The sequence below is a fragment of the Callithrix jacchus genome, chromosome 5 (assembly GCF_049354715.1).
Source record: "Callithrix jacchus isolate 240 chromosome 5, calJac240_pri, whole genome shotgun sequence".
Classification (NCBI taxonomy): Eukaryota; Metazoa; Chordata; class Mammalia; order Primates; family Cebidae; genus Callithrix; species Callithrix jacchus.
Window position 1 is genome coordinate 36,836,544 of NC_133506.1, and position 25,477 is coordinate 36,862,020.

The 25,477-nt window shown below is 38.5% G+C and overlaps 1 protein-coding gene across 2 annotated transcripts in view; it reads right to left on the minus strand.

Annotated features, from left to right (window-relative positions):
- CHD6 (chromodomain helicase DNA binding protein 6) overlaps positions 1 to 25,477 on the minus strand; it is a 202,991-nt gene that overhangs the window by 81,823 nt on the left and 95,691 nt on the right. For both annotated transcript variants that reach the window (XM_078371699.1, XM_002806769.7), the window contains 11 exons: positions 21,313 to 21,375; positions 20,264 to 20,322; positions 19,497 to 19,614; positions 15,590 to 15,676; positions 15,273 to 15,407; positions 13,462 to 13,583; positions 11,582 to 11,825; positions 10,249 to 10,425; positions 9,473 to 9,616; positions 5,931 to 6,186; positions 4,890 to 5,100 (listed from right to left, as the gene is read on the minus strand). In XM_078371699.1, the coding sequence (XP_078227825.1) occupies positions 4,890 to 5,100; positions 5,931 to 6,186; positions 9,473 to 9,616; positions 10,249 to 10,425; positions 11,582 to 11,825; positions 13,462 to 13,583; positions 15,273 to 15,407; positions 15,590 to 15,676; positions 19,497 to 19,586 (1,466 nt within the window). In that variant the 5' untranslated portion in view covers positions 19,587 to 19,614; positions 20,264 to 20,322; positions 21,313 to 21,375. The remainder of the gene's footprint in view (positions 1 to 4,889; positions 5,101 to 5,930; positions 6,187 to 9,472; positions 9,617 to 10,248; positions 10,426 to 11,581; positions 11,826 to 13,461; positions 13,584 to 15,272; positions 15,408 to 15,589; positions 15,677 to 19,496; positions 19,615 to 20,263; positions 20,323 to 21,312; positions 21,376 to 25,477) is intronic.

The following is a 25,477-nucleotide window of genomic DNA, read 5'->3' on the forward strand; positions in this document are numbered from 1 at the left end:
AAATGACAAATTCAGTACAAATGATAAAAAACAAAACGAATGAACAGAAAAACCTACCTGAGGGCACTGGAGAGTTAACAAAAGCAGACAGATCTTGGAGAAGAATAGAAATTCTTGGTTTTGGCCAGAGGGGAGGCCACAATTATGGTGACCAGGTGTTGGTCAGCTATAATTGATAAAAGCTGTCTTTCTGACACACATCAGGGGAAGGTGCCTGGGGCAACTAAGACTTCCAGAGAGTGAGAGGGGATCCCCAGAAAGCAGCAAGACTGAGATGGGAACCCCAAACTCTGGGTATAAACTCTTTCCAAGTTTCTGACTGACTTCTGACTCAAACTTGCTCAGGGCTGACTGTGGTAGTCTGAAATGGGAGCTACTATCTACCAGAGACATTGACAGAATTTGCACATTGACAGAATAGACATTGACAGAGCATAATCTAGTTAACTGTTTCCAAATAAAACCCATCAACATCTTAGAGCAATATAACAGAACCCTAAATCTCTAGAACATAATATTCACTAAGTCTAGGGAAAACCTCAGTTATTCTCATTCTCAAGGGAACAGACAATTAACAGATGTCAAACCTACAATGTTATAATTCAGACAAGAACTTTAAAGCTGCTATTATACTTACGCTTACTGAAGTCAAGGAGTGTTAAGTAATGAATGAAAGGACAAGAAAACTCAGCAGAGAAACAAAACATTAATAAAGAACCAAATGGAAATTTTGGAACTAAGAGATAAAGTATTGAGTGTGCTTAATAAGCATGATGGAGATGACAAAGAAAAGAGTCAGTGAACCTCAAGACAGATGAAAGAGAGAGAAAAAAACAAAACAAAACTGGAGCCCATTGGAATATCTCAAGGTCAGATAAATAGGTAATTAGAGTCTCACAAAGAACCAAGAGAATGGGGCAAAAAGAAAAAAGATATTGAAGAAATAATAATCAAAAGCTTCCCAAATTTGATGAAAGACATACATTTACAAATTCAAGAAGCTCAGTAAGCAGGATGAATCCCAGGTATCACAGTTAAACTGCTGAAAACCAAAAATGAAAAGAAAATCTTAGAAGTAACCAGAATACACCAATGCATTGCACAGAGCATAGCAACAATGTGAACAACTGCAGAACTTCTCATAAGAAACCACAGAAGCTGGGGCACAGTGGACTAACACTGTAAAGAGCTGAAGGGGGAAGAAAAGGAAAAAAAGTGAACCTAAAATTCCAATATGAAAGACAGATATAAACAAATGGAAAAAAATATGACTTAGAGAAAACAGCTAAAAATTTAAAAATTCTATTATGGTAAGCCTTAGAAAGACAGGAGAAGACATTGTACTTGTGAAATAACTGGTGGTATAAAAATGGAAAAATTATAAAAAATGTTCTATGAAATTAAAATATATAATTATAATGAAAGATAAAAGTCAAGAAAATTCCCTGGAATGTGAACTTAGATTTCAGATGGGAAAGATCTATTGAGTATCCAGCACCAGTGAAGCAGCTCATTGTAAAATTTCATAGGACTGGGGACAAAAAGAATACATACAAACTTCTAAAAAGTACAAACATAATACATACACAGACTAAGAATCCTAAAAGTTTTGAACATCTCAGTGGCAACCCTGGATACCAGAAGACTGGATTAACACCCTTAAAATTCTGTGGGGAAATAATTTACAACCTAGAATCTCAAATCCTGTGAAAAGATTCCTTAAGAATGAGGGCAGAGTAAAACATTTTCAGACAATGTCTCAAAATGTACTTATCATTCACCCTTTCTCGGGAGGCTCCGGGAAGAGGCTTTCTAACATGGAATCCGCCAACAAGAAGATGTGATTTAAGAGGAAAAAAAAAAAGAAAGTTGTCAGCATGAGAAAGAAGGCAGATCATAGCTGACAACTGTGTATTCTGTGGAGAACAGCAACAGGCCAGGGAGGAGCAGGTCAGGAGGCCTTAGAAGGTCTGGCCCAAACAAGAGGAAACTGACGTGTTAGAACATAACCAGAGGAGATTTAGACAATCAGGGTAAAGTTTGCTGCTGAATTATAATAGGTGTATAGAAAAATAAGGAATCAAAAAGATAATTTTTAGTTTCAGAGAAAATAAAAATTGTATAAGAATGAAAAGTAAATAGTATATGACACAGCTCAGCCATAATTTAGCATTTTCATAAGTCATAATAAACTACAAATATTAACCTAACTCAAAGTATTATGTGGCATATTGGGAAGATGAGAGGACAGGAAGTTGTATACGTGATGGAATGAAGAGCAGTGAAAGAAGGCTAAACATTCATCTTCCTCAGTGAGAAGAGATAATATCTAAAACTGAAAACCATCAAGAAATGACAACTAATAGCATTATTTAGATACAGCTATAAATACCAAAAGAAACAGCATAAAGAGTTGAAAGTAAATGCTCCTGGGCAATGAGAAACTGGGGGAAGGTAGAGAGTAAATTAGAAAACAGTTTTTCATAAGTATAACAGAATGATATGGCTATTTAAATTATGTGCACGTACAACTTTAATGAAAATAAAAACTAAACTAAAAAGAGGAAGGCAATGATTAAGGCCAGAAGAATCCTGTTGGATGCAGCTTGGGTGAAGAAACCATAACAAATGAAAAGAAGAGCTGGGTGTGGTGGTGGTGTGCCCATGGGAGGAAATACAGGGATTGAGTCACTATATTTCATCTGAGGTGACAGAGCAAGACACTGCCTCATAAAAAAAGAAAAAATATAATTTCAGAATATTTATATGGTCTCACAGTTAAGATGAGAGAGAAGTCTTTTAAAGCACATTAATTTAAGCTTAAGTTTAGGCATAAATAAGGATGCAAGTTTAAAGTTGTTTTAAGGCAAAGATTTGACTATTATAAAATTTAGGACATCAAAAAAAATGAAAACCTATACTTATAAATAAAATTAAAAAACAAAAACAACACTAGGGAAAGTTTCTGTGACATATTCCCAAGTAAACAAATAATTCTTATAAATTAATAAACAAAAAGTCAAAGACCAAGAGAAAATGCAGGAAAAACATGAATATGCAACCTACAAAATAAAATATAAATAATAAACATTAAAAATATTTCATTCTCATTAGTAATCACAATCACAAATTAAAATAAAAGAACATAATTTTGGATTACTGAATTACCAAAGATTAAGAAGTAAAAACAATATTGATCAGAATATGGAAAAGAGCATTCTTATGTCCTATTTCTGAAAGAATACAAATAAAACACTCTTAACTAGAGGGCATTATGGAAATACTGAGTTATCAAATGTTTTAAAAAATGTGCACTGACATTTATCCTAAACAAATAACCTAAAACATTCACAAGTACTTTAAAGGGATATTCCTTTATAGAGTCCCTTAAAATGCTGAAAAATTGAAAACATTTAAAGTACAGTATCATGTAGATCATTAACATTTTGTTGTAGAAAAATAACTTAAAAAAATTCAAAATAAGAGTTACAAAGTACAATGTAGAACAGCACTGCGATTCAAACAATAAAGCTAAACATATGTATATGGAAAAAAACAGACTGAAAAGGTAAACTCCCAAGCATGAATGGGGAGTTGTGCAGGTGGTAATGTTATATATAAATTTCTGCATTTTCAAGAGAAAGTGTAATCTTAAGTAATTTGAACGTAAAATGCGCAGTAAGTAATAAAGAGAAAATAGCATAAAAGAGAGCTAAATAAAGACTTCTATACTTGCCAATGGTCTGTTATATATACCATCACTCATTTGGAGGTTCTTTAAAAAAATCTGCAAACTAACAGTTGTAAATATTTTGAAGAGTAAGATAATACAAGAAGCAGTGCTCTGGCAATGGGCTCTTAATCTACAGTGAATTGAAAGCTACAAAACTGCTTTACAAGTTTTGATTTATTCATGTAATATGAGTCTCAAAAATCCATTACATAGAAATCTCTCTTACAGAGCTCTGAGGAATTATTTTATTGTCTAATCAGACTTCAAAGAATTATTTATGTTACATTAAATGTCAACATACCCATAGTTTAATTTGTCATTTCTTTTAATCCTCTTTCTATAAAGTACATGTAATGTATAAGGGCAAACAGAACGTTAAATAAGAACATCTATTAAGACACCTGAGATTTGCTATGAAAACAAGATTTTCTTTAGACTTAGCAATGCCTAGACTACCAGTTTCTATGATCTTGGAAAGTCTTTTATCATTAAGAATGAATTTTTAAAAACTCATTTATCATCTTCAGGTCACTGATGTGTCACAAAGACTGAAAATCTAAGGTAATGCATATGAGGTAACAAATGTAGTTCCCACACAGAATCCAAATAACGGAATAAAACTTAGATTCAAGGAATTATAAGAGTATGAACAAGAAAATAAATTGGGATGCCATAGCCAGTGCATAACATAACCTTAGAGGGCTTGCTGAGAGAGGACATAAAATATCCCCAAATTCTTTTCTCTGTGAGTTGCCAGCTTATGCTCTTTTAGAAATTTGATATAGTGATGATTTCTAGGATATATTTCTTTCACCATTATTAAGCAACAAAAATGTAAATACATTATTTTAGTCCTTCCTAATGCTATTTGAATTGTCTCTTCCATCCAAAGTGAATAGAGATAAATATGTAAAAAATTTTTTAAGCAAAGCAAGGACTCTACAGATCATAGGCCATGAAATTTGCTCTCAACAGTTAAATTTGAGTCTATTTGGTCAAATTTAACTCTGAATTTCAGCCAAACTTTAAAAGGAGCTACCTTTTCTCCATTTTTGAATGTTTTCTTGTGTTTAAACAAAATTTCTGAATGGATCAAGCAGATCAAAGAAAAGGAACTGTCCCAGTGCTGAATGCAGGGCTTTGACATGAGTCTCACCTTCTCTGGATGAGGTAATCTTCCAGGATGTCGAGGCAGCGCACCATCTGGGAGAAGATAAGTACCTTGTGGCCACCTGCAATCAGCTTGGGGAGTAGTTTATCAATCAGCACAAGCTTCCCTGCTGCCTGAATCATGGCCTGCAGCTGAAAGTCAGGGGCATCAGGGCTGTGGGTTTTTCGGAAATCTTCTAGAATTTTCTCCTCTGCTCCTGAAAAGGAACGGAACAAAACTATTCCTTGAACAGAATATAAGGATAAAGGTTGTACTCTGCTTTATAGATCCTGGGAAAAATGAAGTGAATCCTTAGGTCCTAGACCAGCAGTCCAGTAAGGAAATGCTGAGTGTGCTCTTTGGTCTGTGCCTTCAGTAGAGGGCTCTGCAGTGGCAGCAGAAGAGAACATAGGTGCTCCACTCTCCTGGGAAGTCTCACCAAGTAGACAGAGGATCTGAGATACCAAGTCCTAAGCTGACTCACCCAAGTAAAGAAGCCTTCCCAGACAAGAAGGACCTTCATACCTCTTGACATCACAAAGACAATTAAGAGAATCCAGGCCACACTTTGATTTTAGAGTTTCTCTAAAAGTTTCATTGTAAAAAAAATCCTCCCAATAGTTTTTCTAACAGTTTGGTTAATTGTTAATTTGTCTGCAGAGAGTTTTAATCTTATTGCAGCATTTTTACTCATTCAACTAAGTAACTTATTTCTCCATCCCCAAGTAGAAAGTGTGGGCCAAACTTTGAGCAAATAAAGGCAGCAAACCAGGGAGCGATATCCATCTTCTGCCAGGCAGAGTACATGCTGCAAGGCAGCATGTTGGCAGAAGTTAAGTTCAATCCTTGGCTCTTGGTCCTTAGTAGCTATGCTGCTTAGGCAAATCCATCAAGCTCTCTGAATCTCAGTTTTATACTCTGTATTAAGGTGAGAAGGCATACATCCTAGCATATAATGAAAATTCAATACATGAGTTATTTGATTATCATTAGCTTCTGGCAGAGGCCATGGCAGTCCTGAGTTACTTCCTAGTGCCCCTGACTCACCATTGATCAGGTAGGGATGGTTACAGCACTTCCTCAGCTCCATCATGGTATTGATGAGATTGGGCATGTTGTGCTGATTTGCCCCCTTGGTCAGGAAGGAAAAGTTCTTTTCCAGGATGGCACGGTAGTACTTTTTCTGGATATTGGTCAGTTCCACCTCAATGATTGTCTCTTGTTTGGGAGCAAGGTTCTTTTCTACATCATCTTTCAGCCGTCGAAGCATCATTGGTTTTAGAATAGACTGTAGTTTCTTTACCTGTCCAGGGAAATGAGACCTATTTACCTGCCTCAATCCTGATTTAATGATTACGGGGGTATTCCAACCTTCACTATAATTTCTTGAACATTTAGGCATAGTACGTGGTAGTAGACTAAAAGAAAGATCATGATAGATCCTTGAAAATGGGGAGTTTGTAATAGTACTGAAAGGAAATAAGGGATATGATTTTAATTCATAAGCAATTACTGAGAATCTAATGGCACTCTCAGAAGATAAAAAAGGGAGAAAGATATAAAAGATAGTACTTAGTCTTTAGGCTGGAGAAAACATGTCTCTCTGTCATTCTTTCCCTTATACACACACCACATGCACAGTAATTACCTGAAGAATATTTTAAATTATGTTAGAAGGTATGAGTGATACAAGGGGAACTTAGATGCTGAGAGAACAGAGCAAGAAGTAGAGATGATCTGGAAAAGAATTCCTCCTATACCTTTAAGTAACAAAAGCAGCATACATGGGTATAGCAGTATGTTAAGAATTATAGGTGACAGCTATTCTATCATGGAATCTGTCACATCAGGGGGACTTAAATGTGTTCTTTGCTATGATTTGTCTATTCTAACCCTAAAAGCACAGGCCTGGACAGCAGATCTTTACGCAACTGGCTGCACCAGCAAGGTGACTTGTTCCCTCTCCCAGTGAGACAATGACAGACTAAGGGATTCAAAGTCAAAGTACCTGAGTTAACCTGGAGCTAAAATATGATGCTGGTAAGATTTACTCTGATGGAAAAACAAAATAAGAAAAGATGAAAGTGCAAAAGAAATCAAGTTTCAAGTCAGAAAGGGCTGTTCAAAAATTTTAAAAGGGGTAGACTCTGCATAAGTAAGTTGCATGCTGCAGCAATGCTTCCTGAAGAAATATAAAGTGATTTACAGAGAGTGATTTAGAAGAGTTACTTACAAAAGCAGATTTTAGGCACTGATGAATACACTTTATTTTGGAAACAGATGCTTTCCAGAACTTTTATTTACTGTGTTTTAAAATAAAGACATCTCAGAAAGGCAGAGATTAGAATGATGGTTACCAGGGACTAGGGTGGGGTGGGGTGGGGTAGGGAGTTGGGAGGTATTGTGCAAAGGATACAAAATTTTAGTTAGATAAGTTGAGTAAGTTCAAGAGATCTACTGTACAACATGGTGACTGCAGTTAATAACAATGTACAGTATTTTTGAAGACTGCTGAGAGTGGATTTTGAACATTCTCACAAAAAGCATGTGCTAATGAGCTCTATCTAGTCATTTCAAAACATATACTATATGATAAATATATATTTTTGTCAATTAAAAAATACAGAAATCCTAAAAATTTAATAGTTATATATAAATATTTAAAATATCAAATAAAATACTTGATGTCATTTTTACAGTTTCTCTTACCTAACTCCAGTCTTAAACTTAACCTTTTTATGAGACCTTTGTTTTACCAACCAAGGGTATTTAGAAATCTAATCCCCCATATGGGTATGAGAACCTAATGGGAAAAGACACAGCTAGCTGATTATTAAAGATAGGGACAAATGTCAATCTGCCACATGCTGGGTTCAGCTTTCGCCCTTCACTTGGTTCATACCTTGAATCATTTAGAGTTTACTATATGCCAGACATTGTGCTGGTCAATACAACAAACACAACTTGGGAGAAGATGTGGGCCTTGTCCTCAAGGAGATCTTTGTCTAGGAAGAAGAAAAAATGCATACCACAAATTAAGTGCAATGGGAGAAGAGGATGCATTTCTAATGGTCCAAAAATGGAGAGAAGGCTGGAGCTGGCTTTTGAAAATCAATAGATACTGCAAATGTAGGAATTAAGTTTGATTATTCACTGCTCTGATGCAAGCCTGACTTGCATCAGAAGTAGGAAGAAAGAGATTAGAACCACAGAGTATACACCTGACATGTGGGCAAAATTCCCAAACCTTTTCATTCCCCTCATTCTTTGCCCCAACCCTCTTACACACCATTGGTAGACTAATTTGGCAGAGCTAATTATGTCATTCCTGTAATAAAGCCTTGCATGGCTTCTCTGTTACCTACTGAATTCTTCAGCCTACCTTTCAAGATCTTCCCACAATACAATGCTAAACCCTTCTGGCCTTATACTTCCCAATTCATCCACTCTGTTTTCAGCTCAATCCCATGTTTCCCCACTAATGAATAAATACTATGGCTTTGATTTTCTTTTTTTTTGAGACGGAGTTTCGCTCTTGTTACCCAAGCTGGAGTGCAATGGCGTGATCTCGGCTCACCGCAACCTCCGCCTCCTGGGTTCAGGCAATTCTCCTGCCTCAGCCTCCTGAGTAGCTGGGATTACAGGCACACGCCACCATGCCCAGCTAATTTTTTGAATTTTTAGTAGAGGTTTCACCTTGTTGACCAGGATGGTCTCGATCTGTTGACCTCGTGATCCACCCGCCTCGGCCTCCCAAAGTGCTGGGATTACAGGCTTGAGCCACCGTGCCCGGCCTATGGCTCTGATTATGCCGGGTTTTTTTTCTGTGTAAAGCGGTTACCACCTCTTCTGTCTACACCTGTGAAAACCTGCCCATCCCTCAAGATGCATTTTCAAATCGCACTCTCTTCTTGGAGTATTTTCTAATTCTCAAATAGATGTGACCTGTCTCTCCTTTGAATGCCCAACTCTATTTGCTCCTCTTAGGGCATGTAAATTTGTCTGGCTTATTTCTATAATCCCTGGTAGAGATTTCTACCCATATGAAATAAGTCTTTATTACTATCAGTTGTTTTTTGTTAGCTTTCAGTCCAACAAGCCAGACTTGGAACTGGACCCGCAAAACCACAAAATGCAGTTGATCTGGACAAAAGTAGACTTAACAACTACTCTAGGTATGTGGCCTTCTTTTCCTCATTAACTGTGTACTGTGTTGTACTCAAGAATATGGGTCTGGGAACAAGTTACAGATTTTGAAGGGGAAAGGATGAAGGATGAGGGAAGCAGAAGAAAGCACCATGCTCCTGAGGCCAGAGCAATAATATAAGCAAAATCACTAAACAATCAGTGAAGTAAGGAAGCCTGATGCACCAACATAAGATATTTTGGGTATGGACCCATCTATTCTTTGGGGCAATAAGAACTACTAATAATCAGCTTACCCTCCCCAAAATAAACGAACACATAAAATAAAGGAGGTTATGCTCATTTTACCAGGAATGTGACAACCTGGCCCCATAGCATCCTGCTCTTTTCTTGATGAAGATAACTATCACATTGTCTCCTCAATTATTCACGTCCCTAATTACCTGTTCCTCTGTTTTCAGATCTCCAAATTCCTCCAAGAAAGCAGTCTCTGAAGGAAACTGTGATGGCTCCAGAAAATTTAGCAAACTGAAGAGCTCCTCCACAGAGTTCTGCAAGGGTGTTCCAGTGAGAAGCACTTTATGTTCCTGCACAAATTAAACGCACATGATGAACAGTGCTTGAGCCACCAAAACAATGCATTTTAGTGGGGGAAATTAAGCCAGGGCACTCAGTACTCAATTTGGGGCAATTCTGATCTGCTTTAACGAATAGATAATATGCCATCATAGGGGTACAGTCAATAAAGGAATCAACCTTCCTTTCACATCACTGATTCCAGCAGCACTTTCATGTTAATTAACGCAACTATTCATTCATTCACTAAATATTATTGAGTGCCTACCCACCAGATACTGGGCACTGTGCCAAGGCAGTAATGATAAAAGGTCATCATCTTTGGTACCAGTTCATTCAGGGGCCTGGAAACAAGCCAAAACACCTCACATTTCCAAGTCACATATTTCATGGTTTTTAAGAGTCCTAAGTCTAGGGAAATCCATCTGTGGCAAAGGCCAAATTGTTGACCCAGTTTGTAACAACAACAAAGAAAAAACCCAACAACTTTGATTCCTATACTATCACAGCTGTAGAGAGCAAAAAGAAAATCTAAGGTAAAAGGACTAAGCAGAAATAAGTTAGATGCAGAATGGCTAAAGTATGTTTCCTCCAAGCTGAACGGAAGGAACCTGTGTTTATGGAAAGAGCAGCTAACTCTCACCAGGGCCATAAGCTTTAGACCCTCCAGAAGTTTGCAGTTCCTATTCTTCAATCTGTGGGCTTCATCAATTATCACACAGCTCCAGTGAATCTTTTTCAACTCTGGGCAGTCTGCTAGGATCATCTCAAATGTTGTGATGACGACGTGGAACTTGAAGATCCCTGAAAGGGGATTTCCCTGAGGATGACACAACCAAAGACAAGTCTTTATATCATGGCTATAGAATTCTGCTAGTACCTGCTGGATTAGAGGAGGCAGCACTATAAATGCTAGGGCCTAGGTGAGAAGACAACAGGCACTGCTTTTCCTCATGAGAGAAGAGAGAGAATATAAGAACAAACCAACTAGTTAGCCAAAAGACCTCATACCATCAATGAAACAGAAGCAAGACAACATTTGCCTTCACAAAGGTGAGAAGAATGGGCAATACGGCAAGGGAGCATTTTCTTAGCTGCCGTGATAAGGAAATCAGATGGGTGTTGGTTCACAAGTTCCCAGCCAGGAGTCAGTCTAAATCATGCATAGTCTGAATGCCTAAAGAAAACTCGCTGCTATTTTTCAGACTTAATTTCACCATATAATTTGGGTTCTAGAATAGATTCAAAGTATTGATCCTGATTCACCTACGACCAGGCAGGACACTGCTCTGTGTTTTAGCCTGTCTTGGTGTTGCCATCACATTTCAAGAGCAGAGCTGCGTCATGCTGAGCACTTCTGAATTATCTTCCAGGTGTCTCTTTCTGCTGTCTGTGACACCTCTGGGGAGCCCACCAGCTTTCCTGATTGAAATCTAATTTTTACCTTGCTTAATTATAAAAACCAGTGCCCAGGACAAGCACACAACTATATTCAGCTAAGTGACAACACTTAAAAACTTAAGAGAAAATGTTGCTGTTGTGTTTTTAATGATTTGAAACCTATTTTCTCTTTATCCTTCTCTGTCAAATCTGTTAACCTCCTCTCCAAACTCCCTGGCTGGGAATCCATTCTCTGTATAGTGATTCTTTTGCTCACTTTCTTCACTGAACACATATCAGTTCAGATAAATTCTTCTGCATATAAAAGTAACTTCATAAACCAGTAAGTCAGTCAAACTTCCAGAGTCCTAAAAAAGGTATATCTCAGAGTTTGGACAGCATGTCCTACAACCCTGTGTTGTATCATAAATTAAAATTAACTACTAGGGAGAGCTGGAGTCTGCCTTGACAAATATATTACAAAGTCATTCCACATTAACACAAGATGCAGGGCACTGGATCTTCTGAAAATAAGTGATAGAAAGGCTGTCCTGAGTTTAGGTGGTCCTTGGGTCTCTGATTCACATGAGGCTCACCTGGGCATCTCTGTACACCATTTCATACTGTTGGATCATCTGCCTGCTGATCTGGCTGCCATGGTATACGATGGCATTCATCTCTGTCCATGTCCGGAACTCTCGCTCCCAGTTAGTGATGGTGGAAAGAGGGGCGATAATGAGAAATGGGCCGTGGATTCCTCTCAGAAATATTTCTGAAAGGAATGTGATGGACTGGATGGTTTTCCCTAGGCCCATCTCATCAGCCAATATACAGTTTTTTCTGCAGAGAGTGAGAAATATAGGTAATTCATTATCAATATTGGAAACATACAGGGACTGGTCATGACTTGAAAAGATGCTTCACAAATATACCTTTACCTATAAGATTATCATTGAAAGCTTTATCATCATTTTACATATTAAACTGAGGTTAGTTATTATTATTATTCATCCCTTGCCTACTTCCAAAACAGAACTGTGCTACTTTGGAAGAAAATACAGTCAGGTGTAACTTAAAATGGGGTCACACTCTGAGAAATGCATCATTAGGTGACTGTGTCACTGTGGGAACATCATACAGTGTACTTACTAAACTTAGATGGTATAGCCTACTACACATACCTAGGGTGTATGGTATATAGCCTATGGCTTCTAGGCTATAAGCCTATATAGCATGTCACTATAGTGAATACTGTAGGCAACCGTAACACAGTAGTAAGTCTTTGTGTATCTAAACATGTCTAAACACAGAAAAGACACAGTAAAAATATAGGATAATACAGATTACAAATGGTATACCTGGCTGGGCATGGTGGCTCATGCCTGTATAATCCCAGACCTTTGGGAGGCCAAGGCGGGCAGATCACCTAAGTTCAGGAATTTGAGACTAGCCCAGTCAACATGGTGAAACCCCGTCTCTATTAAAAATAAAAAACTAGCTGGGCGAGATGGCGGGTGCCTATAACCCTAGCTACTGAGGAGGCTGAGGCAGGAGAAGTGTTCGAACCTGGGAAGCAGAGGTTCCATTGCACTCTACCCTGGGGTGACAGAGCGAGGATCTGTCTCCAAAAAAATAAAAATAAAAAATAAAAAAATAAAATGGTATACCTAGGTGATAGGTTGATAGGTGCAGGAAACCACCATGGCACACATTTACCTATGTAACAAACCTGCATATCCAGCACATGTACCCCAGAACTAAAAATAAAAATTAAAAAACAACAAAAAGGTATATATACATACGGCACTTATATGAATAGAGCTTATAGGACTGGAAGTTACTCTGGGTGAGTGAGTGAGTGAGTGGTGAGTGATGTGAAGGCTGAGGACATTACTGCACACCACTGTAGACATTATAAATACTGTACACTAAGGCTACACTCAATTTATTTAAAAATATTTTTTCTTCAATCATAAATTAACCCTAGCTTACTGTAACTTACTGTATGAACTTCCAATTTTCTAGAAACTTTTTGACTCTTAAGTGTTATTACAAAGAGTTAAGAAGTTTTAAAATATTTAAAAGGTTTTATACAGCTGTATATTCCCATATATATATATATATATATATATATATATATATATATAGTTGTTGTAGTTGTTAACGATTTAGAAATAGAAAGCAGCTTTAAAAGATCTTCTGGGTTTCGTTTCATCTAGATTGAGCCCAATCAAAAGGTTGGCAAAAAAAAAAAAAAAAGGCACAAAGTCAATGATATCTAAAGATAATTCCTTTTGGTTGGAGAAACACCTGACAAAAATCAAGTTTTGGGGGATTAATATGCAAAGATTACCACCCTAAACTGATGGCCACGAAGCTTTCTCTCACTAGTCTGCTACTACTATTCTACCTTTTCCAGGCTAAGGCAATAATGTACCTCCAGGTACAAACATCTGAGTTGGTTTTGGTTCCTCACCTGTTATACCAGTTAAAAAGAAGCCAGTTCATCCCCTCCAGCTGGTACTCCCGGAGCTGGTTACTGTTCTTATACTCGCGAGACTTCTCGAGTTTCTGCCAGGAGTCTGAAGCAGGCCGCTCCTAGAGAGGAAAGCAAACAGCAAAATAGAGAATGACATTTTAGGAGCATAACATGGATACTAATGAGGACAGTGCTAAATCTCACTGTCCCAGGCTGGTTTCAAACTATAGTTATTACCTTCTGAGTAATGCATAGGTTGGGGAACTAACTGGGAATCAGGCTGAGAGAATGGGTAGAAATCCTGATTGCTTCTAGATAATAACTTACAATTAGCTTCAGAATGAAACTCTCTCTGCTCTCTACCTGGTCTGTCTCTGCATTACCCCACACATCACAATGAGCCTGGTGCTGTATTTATCTACGTATACCCATGCTTCTTCCATTAGACTGTGAGCTCCTGAGGGCAGGGCCTGCACCTTTTTCTTACCATATCTCACACAAGAATCAACCTATAGCAAATACTTAATAGATGACTGACAAGTTGAATTAAAAGCAGAAAATAGTATATATGGGAGAGGGTTGAAAGAATAATTTAATAATCAATCATACAAACAAAACACTATGAACTACGTAAGTTTCTAATCACAGTTTTGCAACTCAAGACACCTCTGTCTCTTTCATATGCCAGAACAACAAAAACAAAACATTGCTCTTGAATGGACTCCAACAGGGACCTAAGTTTAATGTTCTAACTATCATCTTTCCAGTGATGTAAAAGCAACAAATAATATTAATAAGGAATTGTGTAAGAGTTTTTCTTATAAAAACAAGTGATTTTTTTTTTAAACAGAAACGGATCATTCCAACCTGATTCTCTTTTCAAGTTAGTTACACCTTAATAAAGCTCTGGGCCGGGCACAGTGGCTCACGCCTGTAATTACAGCACTTTGGGAGACCAAGACAGGCCCATCACCTGGGGTCAGGAGTTCAAGACGAGACTAACATGGTAAAATACTGTCTCTGCTAAAAAAAAAAAAATACAAAAAATTAGCTGGGCATGGTGGCACGCACCTGCAGTCCTACCTACTCAGGAGGCCGAAGGGAGGAGAATTACTTGAACGTGGGAGATGGAGGTTGCAGTGAGCTGAGACTGTACCACTGCACTCCAGTAACAGAGCAAGACTCCATCTCAAAAAAAAAAAAAAAAAGTAAATAAATAAAAGCTCTGATCCCGACTCTCCCTCCTTTTAATCGCTGGATAATCTATATACTTCTCAGGCACCCTGGGAGATCTTGGTAGTTGAGTGGTAATAATCCAGAATCAGAAAAACAAATAGATTCAATAATGTGTATCAAAAACCTATGTTCTCTCTGTGGGGACCATAGGGATCTGCAGATAAAGGACAGTTCTTCCGCTTAATAATATTCCAGTTGAGTGAAGGGAAAAACAAAAGAGGTAGCTGAAAAGAGATAAGAAACAGGAAAGATACTACTGAGCTTCTCTTGCACACCAGCCACTTCTTATACATTTTATCTTACTGACTGCATATAACAGCCACACACCAAGAAATCTGAGCCAATATCAAAGCTTCTTAAAGGTCATATACATGAAAATAGAGCTGAGACCTAAAGGTGACCAGGGTGCTGGCAAAGTTCAATCTGGGGAGGGAAACACTGAACTGCAGGTTCAACGTGAAGTATAAAAGGTAAAATACCACCAAAACCACAGCCAGGTGGACTTCCATAATTGCAGAGTTCATAAAATTACATGTTCTGAGAAGTGTCAGAGAGAGATAAGACTACTTTACCACATGCTTAATTTCAGGGAGAACTTGAAGAGATTCAAATTCTTTAACTTTTGCAGGATCCACATCTTCCTCTAGCTCCCATGTGCTTTCTTCATATGGTAGTGAGCACCACTTCACCAAGTAATGTGTTACCTCCTGGTGGGAAAACAGGAAAACTTCATGCTCTATTAGATTAAAGGAGTCAGTCATACCTGCCAACCTCTGAAAAACCACCCTACATGACTAGACAGGAATATCATGAAGACAAAGGCCACACAGTAAAACAATTGAAATATGTGGAAAGAAGGGAAGATGCTTTAGGAGAAGGAAACACCCACCTCCCCTGTTTCTGCATCCTTGGTGTGGGCCACCTCCAAGATGCGATCGACTTCTACATAGTCTGGATTGAACAAGTCTTCATCAGGCTACCACAAACAGAGAACAGTTAGGAAGTATGTCCCCTTCCCTCAACTCCAACACCTAGGGTGTTACCTCTAAGTGACTCCTACTCTGGGCCCTATCGACAAACACAAAAAGAAACATATTTATTAATAACTTGGGGATAATAACTTTATATCACAAAAATATTTCAATAATATTTGCCCTATCAACAAACACAAAAAGAAAGGGTGTGCTTAAGAATAGAAGTCACAGGCATTTATTCTCCATCTCCAATCTTGTTCTCCATGACTAAATTTAAAGGATCCAACCATTATCTTAGAAGCTACACTCTAGCCAGGTTAATAATTCCATTGGTCACTATAGCAATGTACAAAAATCAGCACAAGGGTTCCCTTTTCCTCACTGCTCCTTACTCTAAACACAGCCTTTGGGAACTAGGAATTACAGTTTCTTTTTCTTCTTATAACAAAAATAAATAACATTGGAGGGGGACATTTGGGAGGCTTCTTGGGTGCCAACAATGTTCTATTTCCTGACCTAGGTAGTAGTTACACAATTGTGTTTATGTTGTAAAAATTCATTGAAATGTACACTTGGTTTATCTTTATGCACACTATGCTTCAAAAAAGTTTACCTGCAAAACAACAAGAAGCAACATACAGAAATATTTAATGTATGTCCAGAGCAATGCTAAGTGTTTCCATTTAAGCTTCAAAACTACCTTATGGAGTAGGTACTATAATTACCTTACAGATTAGGAAACTGACTCAGCGATATTAAGTAATGTGACCAAGATCACAGAGCTATGTTAACTGGATGGTTCACTCAGGTCTTTCTTACTCAAAAGCCGAAGCCCTCCTCCAGGAGTGCTGGAGAGCCCTGACTGCCACTTAGGCTGCAAGGCACTCTTGGGGCTTTCTAGTTTCATCGTCTCATCAATGCAGGATACTTTTTACAACATCCTTGGCGAACCTCTCAGATTCCATTATTCCCAATTAAGAAATTTACTATCCTCTAAGAGCTGATTCACTGTCGAAACAGCTTTATCTTTACCTCTTCAGTAGCAGTATCATGATCTTTATCATTAGTAAAGTATAACTTAACTTCCTTCCTTATAACTGTTGCTCACTGGCATGAACTGCTTCCTCTACAGCAGCAATATGTAATTTGATTCTTTCCGCGCTGTATAGGCTCTTCAGCACTCTCCTATCTGGGTTAAAAAAAATCCCAGTTTGTTCAACAGTTCTTCACGTAACCTGTCTCCATCTTAATGATATGAAAAGCTAATATTTATGGAATAGCGACTATCAACTAAATACTTCTATAAACATGTGTCATTTATTATTCACAACGGTCAAGACACAGAAACGACCTAAGTGCCCATCAAGGGATGAAAGGATAAAGATAGCGGGGTATATATATCTACACAACAGAATATCATTCAGCTTTAAAAAAGAAGGAAATCCCATTGCAACAACATGGATGAACCTGGAGGATGTTATACTAAGAAAATAAGCCCAACACACAAAGACAAATATTGTATTATCTCATTTATATGTGAAATATAAAATAATCAAACTCATAGAAGCAGAGAGTAAAATGGTGGTTGCCAGGGATCAAGGGGAGGAGTAAATGGGGAAGACGTTGGTGGAAGTGTATAAAATTTCAGTTATGTAGGATGAATAAGTTCTGGAAACCTAATGTAAAGCATTGTGATGACAGTTAAAAATACTGTATTATATATTTAAAATTTGCTAAGAGGATAAATCTTAAGTGTTCTCACCCTAAGGTGGGGGTAGGAGGGAAAGAAAGAAAAAAAAACCTTAAGTGAGGTGACAGATATGCTCACTAGCTTGACTATAGTGATTATTTCACAATGTATACATACATCAAAACATCAAGCTGTACACCTTGAATAACATTTTTGTCAATTATACTCCAGTAAAGCTGAAAATGGCAAGAGCACTATCATCTAATCCTTGCAGGTATTTTGTGAGGCTGATTCTCTCAGGAGTCCTACTTTATCCACATGCTACTGAGTTTGAAGGAGCTTATGCCATGGCCTGAGGCCACCAGATGGGTGTGGGGCTGGGCTGGGTGAGGCAGTTTGACTGTAGAGCCCAGGCTCTCACCACTGTGCAGTCTGCTCTCCACCTCTGCCCCATTCCCACCATGACAGTCCTCCTGTTGCTACCCTCAGGTGTTGCAAAGTCCCCCACTGAATCCTGGTACCCAGATGAACCTAACATTTAGAAATGAAAAGAGCATGGTACAGCAGACTGTTCTACTGGTGCAGTCTAGGATTAGTTTACTTTTTAAGCAATACCCTTGACACACAGTAAATGTGTAGTTAAACTGGCAATATCTTTTCTCCCTAGAACTGCTACCCAGTCATTTTCCTCACTTCAAAACTAGAAAGATTCCAAGAACAATGTAGGATATTACATTTATTCCCATATTTATTCATCCTAGCCTGTCCAGACAAACCCAGACCGATCCTGACATTTATTCTCCCAGTACTGGGTCTGGCTAGAACGTCTCCTGGGTGTTCAGGAGTTAGGATTTAGTCAGAGGAGGCTACCTCTGTGTGTGTGAAAAGCTGCAGCCTCTAGGAGCCTGAGTTTCCTCCATGTGTACTCTAGCTACCACATAAAGCAGCTGGAAATAATGAATACGAAGCTCGACTCAAAACTATGTTACTATTTATATCACAAAAATATTTCCCCAAGTTATTAATAAATATGTTGAATAGGTCAAGACCAAAGACAGTGTTATAGGAACTACTCCCCAGTATTATTCCTCCTTAATTTCAAGTGTTCCAATCTTCTCAAGAGCCTTTCCTTCCCACAAGAATATGAACTCTTGTTACATTATTTCTATCTACTCCAGCACAGTTTCCTTATTCCCAGCCAAGGAAAAAACACTGCTTTGGGAATATCTCAGAAAACAGACATACAGGGATGTGTAGGGTATATTACAGGGTTTAGACTTTATTCCAACAACAACACATTAAGGTTAAGGTTTATGGCATTTTCTCTCTCTTTTTTTTTTTTTTCCTGAGATAGAGTCTTGCTCTCTCACCCAGTCTAGCAGTGGCATGATCTCAGCTCACTGCAACCTCTGCCTCCCAGGTTCACTTGATTCTCCTGCCTCAGCCTCCTGAGTAGTTGGGATTACAGGTGCATGCCACCATGCTCAGCTAATTTTTGTATTCTTAGTAGAGACAGGGTTTCACCATGTTGGTCAGGCTGGTCTCAAAATCCTGACCTCGTGACCCACCCGCCTCAGCCTCCCAAAGTGCTGGGATTACAGGCATGAGCCACCATGACTGGCTGGCATTTTCTGATATATAGCACTTACAGATTTGTTTAATAATATTAAAATCCATCAGTCCTTCCTCTTGCTGTAGGTATAATACTTAGAAATTCCCAAGTTTACATAAATAAAATTATGCATTTGTTTACTTTCTCACACTTTTAGATTTGTTTTGTTTTTTACATTCACACTTTTGGACCTTCTGAAATGTCCTTTTTGGGTGAGGGGGGTTGAGGGAGCAGGGATGAAAGAATTGTGTGCATATTCCTCTCACTCTAGCTATTTATTAGTATTCAGACCAAGATGTATGCTGTTATGAGTTGTCAGTTTATAAGGTTTGATCCTTAACTTTGGGGGATACTTTTCGTTGATTTAAATCTAGATTAGTTTTGTTGCAAATCGGCACACATTTATCAATTTGACTTGAGCAACAGATCTACATAGGACTTTAACATGGACTTAGAAATGTAAACACAACATTTACTGCTGCAAGAAAAGCAGTAAATGAGTCAGTAAATATCGCTTCACCTCCGTAAAAATGTGCTTCATCTGGGCTTGTTTATTCCTAAATCGCTTGATCTTCTGTGCGATGCGAGGATCCTTTTCGAGCTCTTCCATTGTGGCCCATTTACAATGCAGGTAGGAACTAGCCAAAGACACAGAAATTGTCAGGCAAGCACGTAACTAGCAAACAATAGAGCTTTAAGGTGTGCAATAAGCAGGGTGACCATCTAACACAGAAATAGTGACATGGTCTATTGTGAAACTGCTGGAGATTTGGCTTCGAAATGCCTTCCTCTTAAGGGCAACAACAGAGAACAAAATAGAAAGAACTTGCAAGCAACTGATCTCTCTGTAGCTTCTAGAGAAACTGGCTGAGAACAGAGGGAGGGCAGGTGTGGGCAGGTGATCATAAATACACATTAGTGAAAGTGGGCCTGTAGCAGAAATGAAAATATACAAGAGGGGAACAGAGCATATGCTACAGGAGAGTGGTTCTCTACCCTGGGTGCACATGAAGACTGCTCAAGGAGTTTTTAAAAAAATAACAATGAGTTTGAGCCGATGGCCTTGGGTGGAGCAAGCGCTTCAGTGGTTTAAAAAAGCTCTCTAGGTAATTCTGTGTGCAGTTACAGTTGAGTGTTACTACCTAAGATAAACTTGAATTAGCCAAGACCTGTGGGTCATGCCTTAGAGGCAAGACTATGAAGATGCAGAAGATAACGAAGTCACAAGGGAAAGAAAGTTTTATTCATATAAAATGCAAATACAGAGAATACTTTAAATAGACGTACAAATTTCTATACTTAACGTAGAATAGCTCCAAGTCAAATGGAGGTTCTCCTGGGTGAACCTGTAACAAATAGCAAGCAGTTGTCAGTCTAGATCCTAAGCAGATCACCCTATGAGCCAAAAGAAAACAGGTAACCAACGTCTCTGCCTGATTTCCATAAAGATTTCTTGAGCATGTTTTCATTTTCCCAGGCCTTTTCCTGACAACTACTGGTCAGGTTTTCCAAAGGTAGAATACACAGCTGCAAGGTAAAAAGTTTATCTTCCTGCTGTCCTTCCAAAGTCTAGGCTGGGACGGCACTCAGCTGATAAATCCAGGTCTCTGAGAAACGTCAGCAACCAGAACCTGGTGCAGAAGTGACTACATTCATCTCTGGCGTCCCCCTAGTGCCTTGCTTCTGAAAGACCAATGGTATTCACTCTCCAAGTAAGAAAGTTTACTTTCATAAATACTTGAAGCCATGCTCTCACCAGCACCAACATATTCTACCACTCCAGGAATTCCTCTAGGAGATTTCTACAATGGCCCTGGGATGTCTGAAGAAAAGAACCCCCCACGACGTTTCCATTAGGACTCATATGGGTGTGTGTGTACATATATATATTTTTTAATAGAGACAGGGTCTCACTATGTTGCCCACGCTGGTCTTGTACTCCTGGGCTCAAGCGATCCTCCCACATTGGCCTCCCAAAGTGCTGGGATTACCGGCATGAGCCATCATATCTGGCCTCCATTATGACAATTTTTCCATCTCTTCTTCTTGGCCCTCTGCTAAATTTTGGTGGGCTACAGCACCTAAGGGATATATGGCTTTTGCCGAGATCACAATGGAGGAAATCATCAGCTTGAGCCATTCTAGACATTTTATGAGTTTTAAGTCCTAAAATGCTCTATTAGGGGTAAAAATCAGTGTTGGCTAGCCAGAAAATATTCTTGCCTAGCTCTGACTCCAGCCAATAATGGTCATTCTAGGTCCTCTAGCCAAAAATCTCTTCACAGAGGCTGTAATCTGTGCTAATGATATAAAAGCTAGAAACATGAGTCACCAACCTCCTGGACAGTCTTAGATGCCAGGATCTTCTCAATGATGTTTGCATCATCTTCTGGAGGCTCCTGGGGACAAAGATGAAAAAGAAAGAAAATTGCTGGAACCATAGAATCCAAGAAAATAATTCTATAAGAAATACTACAATAGGTACTACTTCATTCAAAAGTTCATCTTTGAGTACCAAGGCTTCCCATCAGGTCAGAGTGGTCAAAAGGTCACAGACATTTTGCAAAGCTAAAATTCAAAGTGGTGGCTTCTAACCTCTGGACACAACTCTATCACAGGAGCACACAAGTTTTTCAGATTCAATTTCAGATCTGTATTTAACATAATTAAAATTGGTCCTCGGACTTAACCTTCTTTACAAAACGACCTACATATTGCTGCATAAAATCTTCAGAAAGCTCTGAGTCTGGGTCTTAAAATTAGTTCTAATATCTACCAGCTATTGACTTTAGGCAAGTCAATTAACACCTCCTAGTTTTCAAATCTATTGAAATAGGAGTTAAAAATACATATCTCACTGGATTAGTGGGAAGATAAAATAGTATGTGAAAACATTTTCCCAACACTATTGGAAAAATGTTTTCACATACTATTCTAAATCAAGGTATAATTATTGTCTACTAAATTGTACCATCTTTCCCCTTTGTAGCTGGAAAAGGCTGTTTCATTGATCATCCTTTGAATGTAAATCCCAACTAAAAACATAAATTCCTTTTTACCCTAAACATCAACACTTCTATGCTCCAAATCTCTATGAAATCTCTTTCTACAGAGTATTTATAATATAGAAACACCGTATGTTTAACATTCTTTCTAGAACTTCGAGCAGCATTATTTCTCAGTGGTTTCGTATGCACAATGACCTTTTCAGATCTATTACAGTATGAGACTTAAAACACCTCATGAAAAGAACACCCATCACAACAACGTAACAGCCAAATTCGGAATTCTGGGTTCCTGGTTGGAACGTCCCGGAAGGATGATTTGTATACCTTCAGTCTACCCATTCTAGGGCACAAAACCATAAAATTATGGAAAACGTCTCTTAAGATCTTAAATCAAGCTTTTCCCAGGAAAGTGAGGATGGGTTAAAAGAAATGAGGAAGGCACATAGCAGAAAAGAATTATGGAAATCAGCAAGCAGGCATAGGCAGATGCTCCCAAAGGTTACAAATATCTACTAAGTTCTCCCAGACACGTGGCATTGTGCTAGATGCGATGCAGAAGTTAATCCAAAACCACACACGTCCCTTCTCACCACTCCACACTAAGGCAAGTGAACTATAATTACCATACAACAGAAGAAAGGGGTGCGAATACAGCCTAAGGTTTTGTCTCTTTGTTTAAGTATTTGTTCTGCTTGGTTCCTAAACATAGATAGGTGAAGGTGCCAGTTCACTGCTTATTGCTGTCTTCTCCCTTTACTACATAACCTTCTGAGGACAAGGATCCTTGTTTTATATACCCATGTAGATAGAAAATGCCAGGCAAAATGCATAATCAATAGGTAACTGTTGAATGCTAAATAACAAGGAATAGGAAAAGAAGTAAGAAAATACACTGAGGAAATAAAGTGTCAGACTCACTGAGGCCACAGAGTGGAGAGAGCTATTTTTCTTGATTTATGCCACTTAATGTGAAAAGTCTTCCCCTTCTCCATACACTCAGACTTATATAGTGTCAGGACGGTAACAGCAAAGGGCCAAAGCCAGGTATACTTTAATGAGCAGCAAAGACCACTACCACTGATCTTGCAGCCAACAAATTAAAAGTCTGACTATGGTGAATAGGGAGTGAACATGTGCTAGGCTAAGAGAAACGAGACTACTGCACCAGCCGCCTACCTCATTTCCTTTCTAAATTTTTATTCCACATTATTTATGAAGTGCTTTGAGTTTCTGTACTGGTCTTACAGAAGTAAATGAGATATGTCTAGTTTTGATCATCAAGGAACTATCAGGCCTGCTAACATAATGCTTAGTTATTGAGGTATGGCCTACTTGTAGTATGCACAAATCTCAAGTGTACGTCTTGATGAATTTTTACATGCATACATATGCACTTATATAACTATCACCCAAGATCAAGTTAGACCATTTTTCCAACACTCTGAAATATCCTGTGTCCTCACTGTAAATAACCAATGTTCAGACTTCTACCACAATACGCTGGTTTTGCGTGTTATTAAACTTCATGTAAATGGAATCATACAGTATGCAGTTCATTCTTTTTAACACTGTGTAGTATTTTGTAATATAAATACACTAACCACTCTACTGTTGAGAAATATTTGGTTTGCTTACAATATCTGTATTATACAAAAAATTCATATAAATTATGTCTTTTGGTGGAAAAATATGCTCATTCATCACACACACACACACACACACACACACACACACACACACAACCAGGAGTAGAAATATCGGTTATGGGTAGGTAGATGTTTAGTTTTAATGAATATTGTAAAAAAATTTTTCAGTGATTGCAACAATTTTGACACCCACCAGCAAGGTACAGGAGTTCTAGGTGACTTGATATCGTCAGTCTTTAGCACATTAGGCATTCTGGTGGATGTGTAGTGCTGTCTCTTTAATTCACATTTTTCTGATAACAAAGGATGCTGTGCCCCTTTTCATATGCTTACTGGTCATTTGGAAATCCTCTTTTGTGAGCCTACTATTCAAGTCATTTGCCTATCTTATAAATTGCTCTTTTTTATTTTCAAAATTATTTATTTTAAATAAGATTTTTCTCAGATATACAAATTACAAACATTTTCTACCAGTATATGGTTGGCCTTTTTTTTTTTGAGACGGAATCTTGCTCTGTTACCCAGGCTGGAGTGCAGTGGCTCCATCTTGGCTCACTGCAACCTCCACCTCCTGGGTTCAAGCGATTCTCCTGCCTAAGCCTCCCAAGTAGCTAGGATTACAGGCGAGTGCCACCACACCTGGCTAATTTTTATATTTTTAGGAGAGAAAGAGTTTCATCATGTTGGCCAGGACGGTCTCCATCTCCTGACCTTGTGATCTGCCCACCTTGGCCTCCCAAAGTGCTGGGATTACAGGTGTGAGCCACCATGCCCAGCCAGTTTCCCTTTTCAGTCTCTGAATGTAGATTCTCATGAACAGAAATTCTATATAATCCATTTTATCAATATTTTCTCTTACGAATAGTATTGTTGTATGCTGTTTAAGAAATCTGTGTTGCCAGCAATGTCAAGAAAACAGCCAGCAATAGTCAGCCCACCTAGGGATGACTCTTACTGTCTGATATTTTAGTTCATCTAATTCTTGTTGCTTCCACAGCTGTATGATGCGTTTAAAAAGAGCTTTTTGCAATTTATCTTTTTTCCCCCCAATATTAACTCCTATTACAGGAGCTGCCTAGGGCCTAGTTTTTGGGTTTCTTCTCTTTTCTATCTGTATTCATTCTCTTAGTGATCTCATTCAGTCCCACGGTTTTAAATACAGGCTTTGTCCAGCTCAGAACCGCTCCCCTGGCAATAGCCTCAAATGCATAATTACTATATGCAATATCCACTTGAGTATTTCAGAGGTATTTCGAATTTAAATTATCCACACAGTACAATCCTACTCAACCCCGCTTCCCTACCCTTTCTACCTAGTCTTCTCTCACCTGAGTTAGAGTAAATTATCCTTTCAGGTACTCAAACCAAAAATCTTGGTGTAATCTTGACTTTTCTCTTTCCTTTCCATAGACCATATCTGACTGGCCTACAAATCTTGTTGGCTCTATCTTCAAAGTATGTCCAAAATCCAGTCTATTTCTCACCATGTCCATTGCTTCTACCCTGGTCTGTACCACCTTCATTTCTCATCCAGATTATTCCTGGGAGTCTCCTAACTGTCTCCCGGCTTCTGTTTTTGTCCCACTAGTCTATTCTCAACATGCCATTCAGAATGACCCTTTTAATTATGCTATTCCTCTGCTTACACTGCTTAAAAGGCTTCTCTTTTAACTCAAAGTAAAACTAATGATCTTCCAATGTCTACAAAACCTACAGGGTCTATAACCACCCTCCTACCTCCTCTGTCATGTTTCAGTTACCATTGTCTATTCTTCATGCACACCACGCAGGCCTCTACCTCAGGACTTTGTATAGACGATTCCCTCTAAGATGTTCTGCCCTGCACA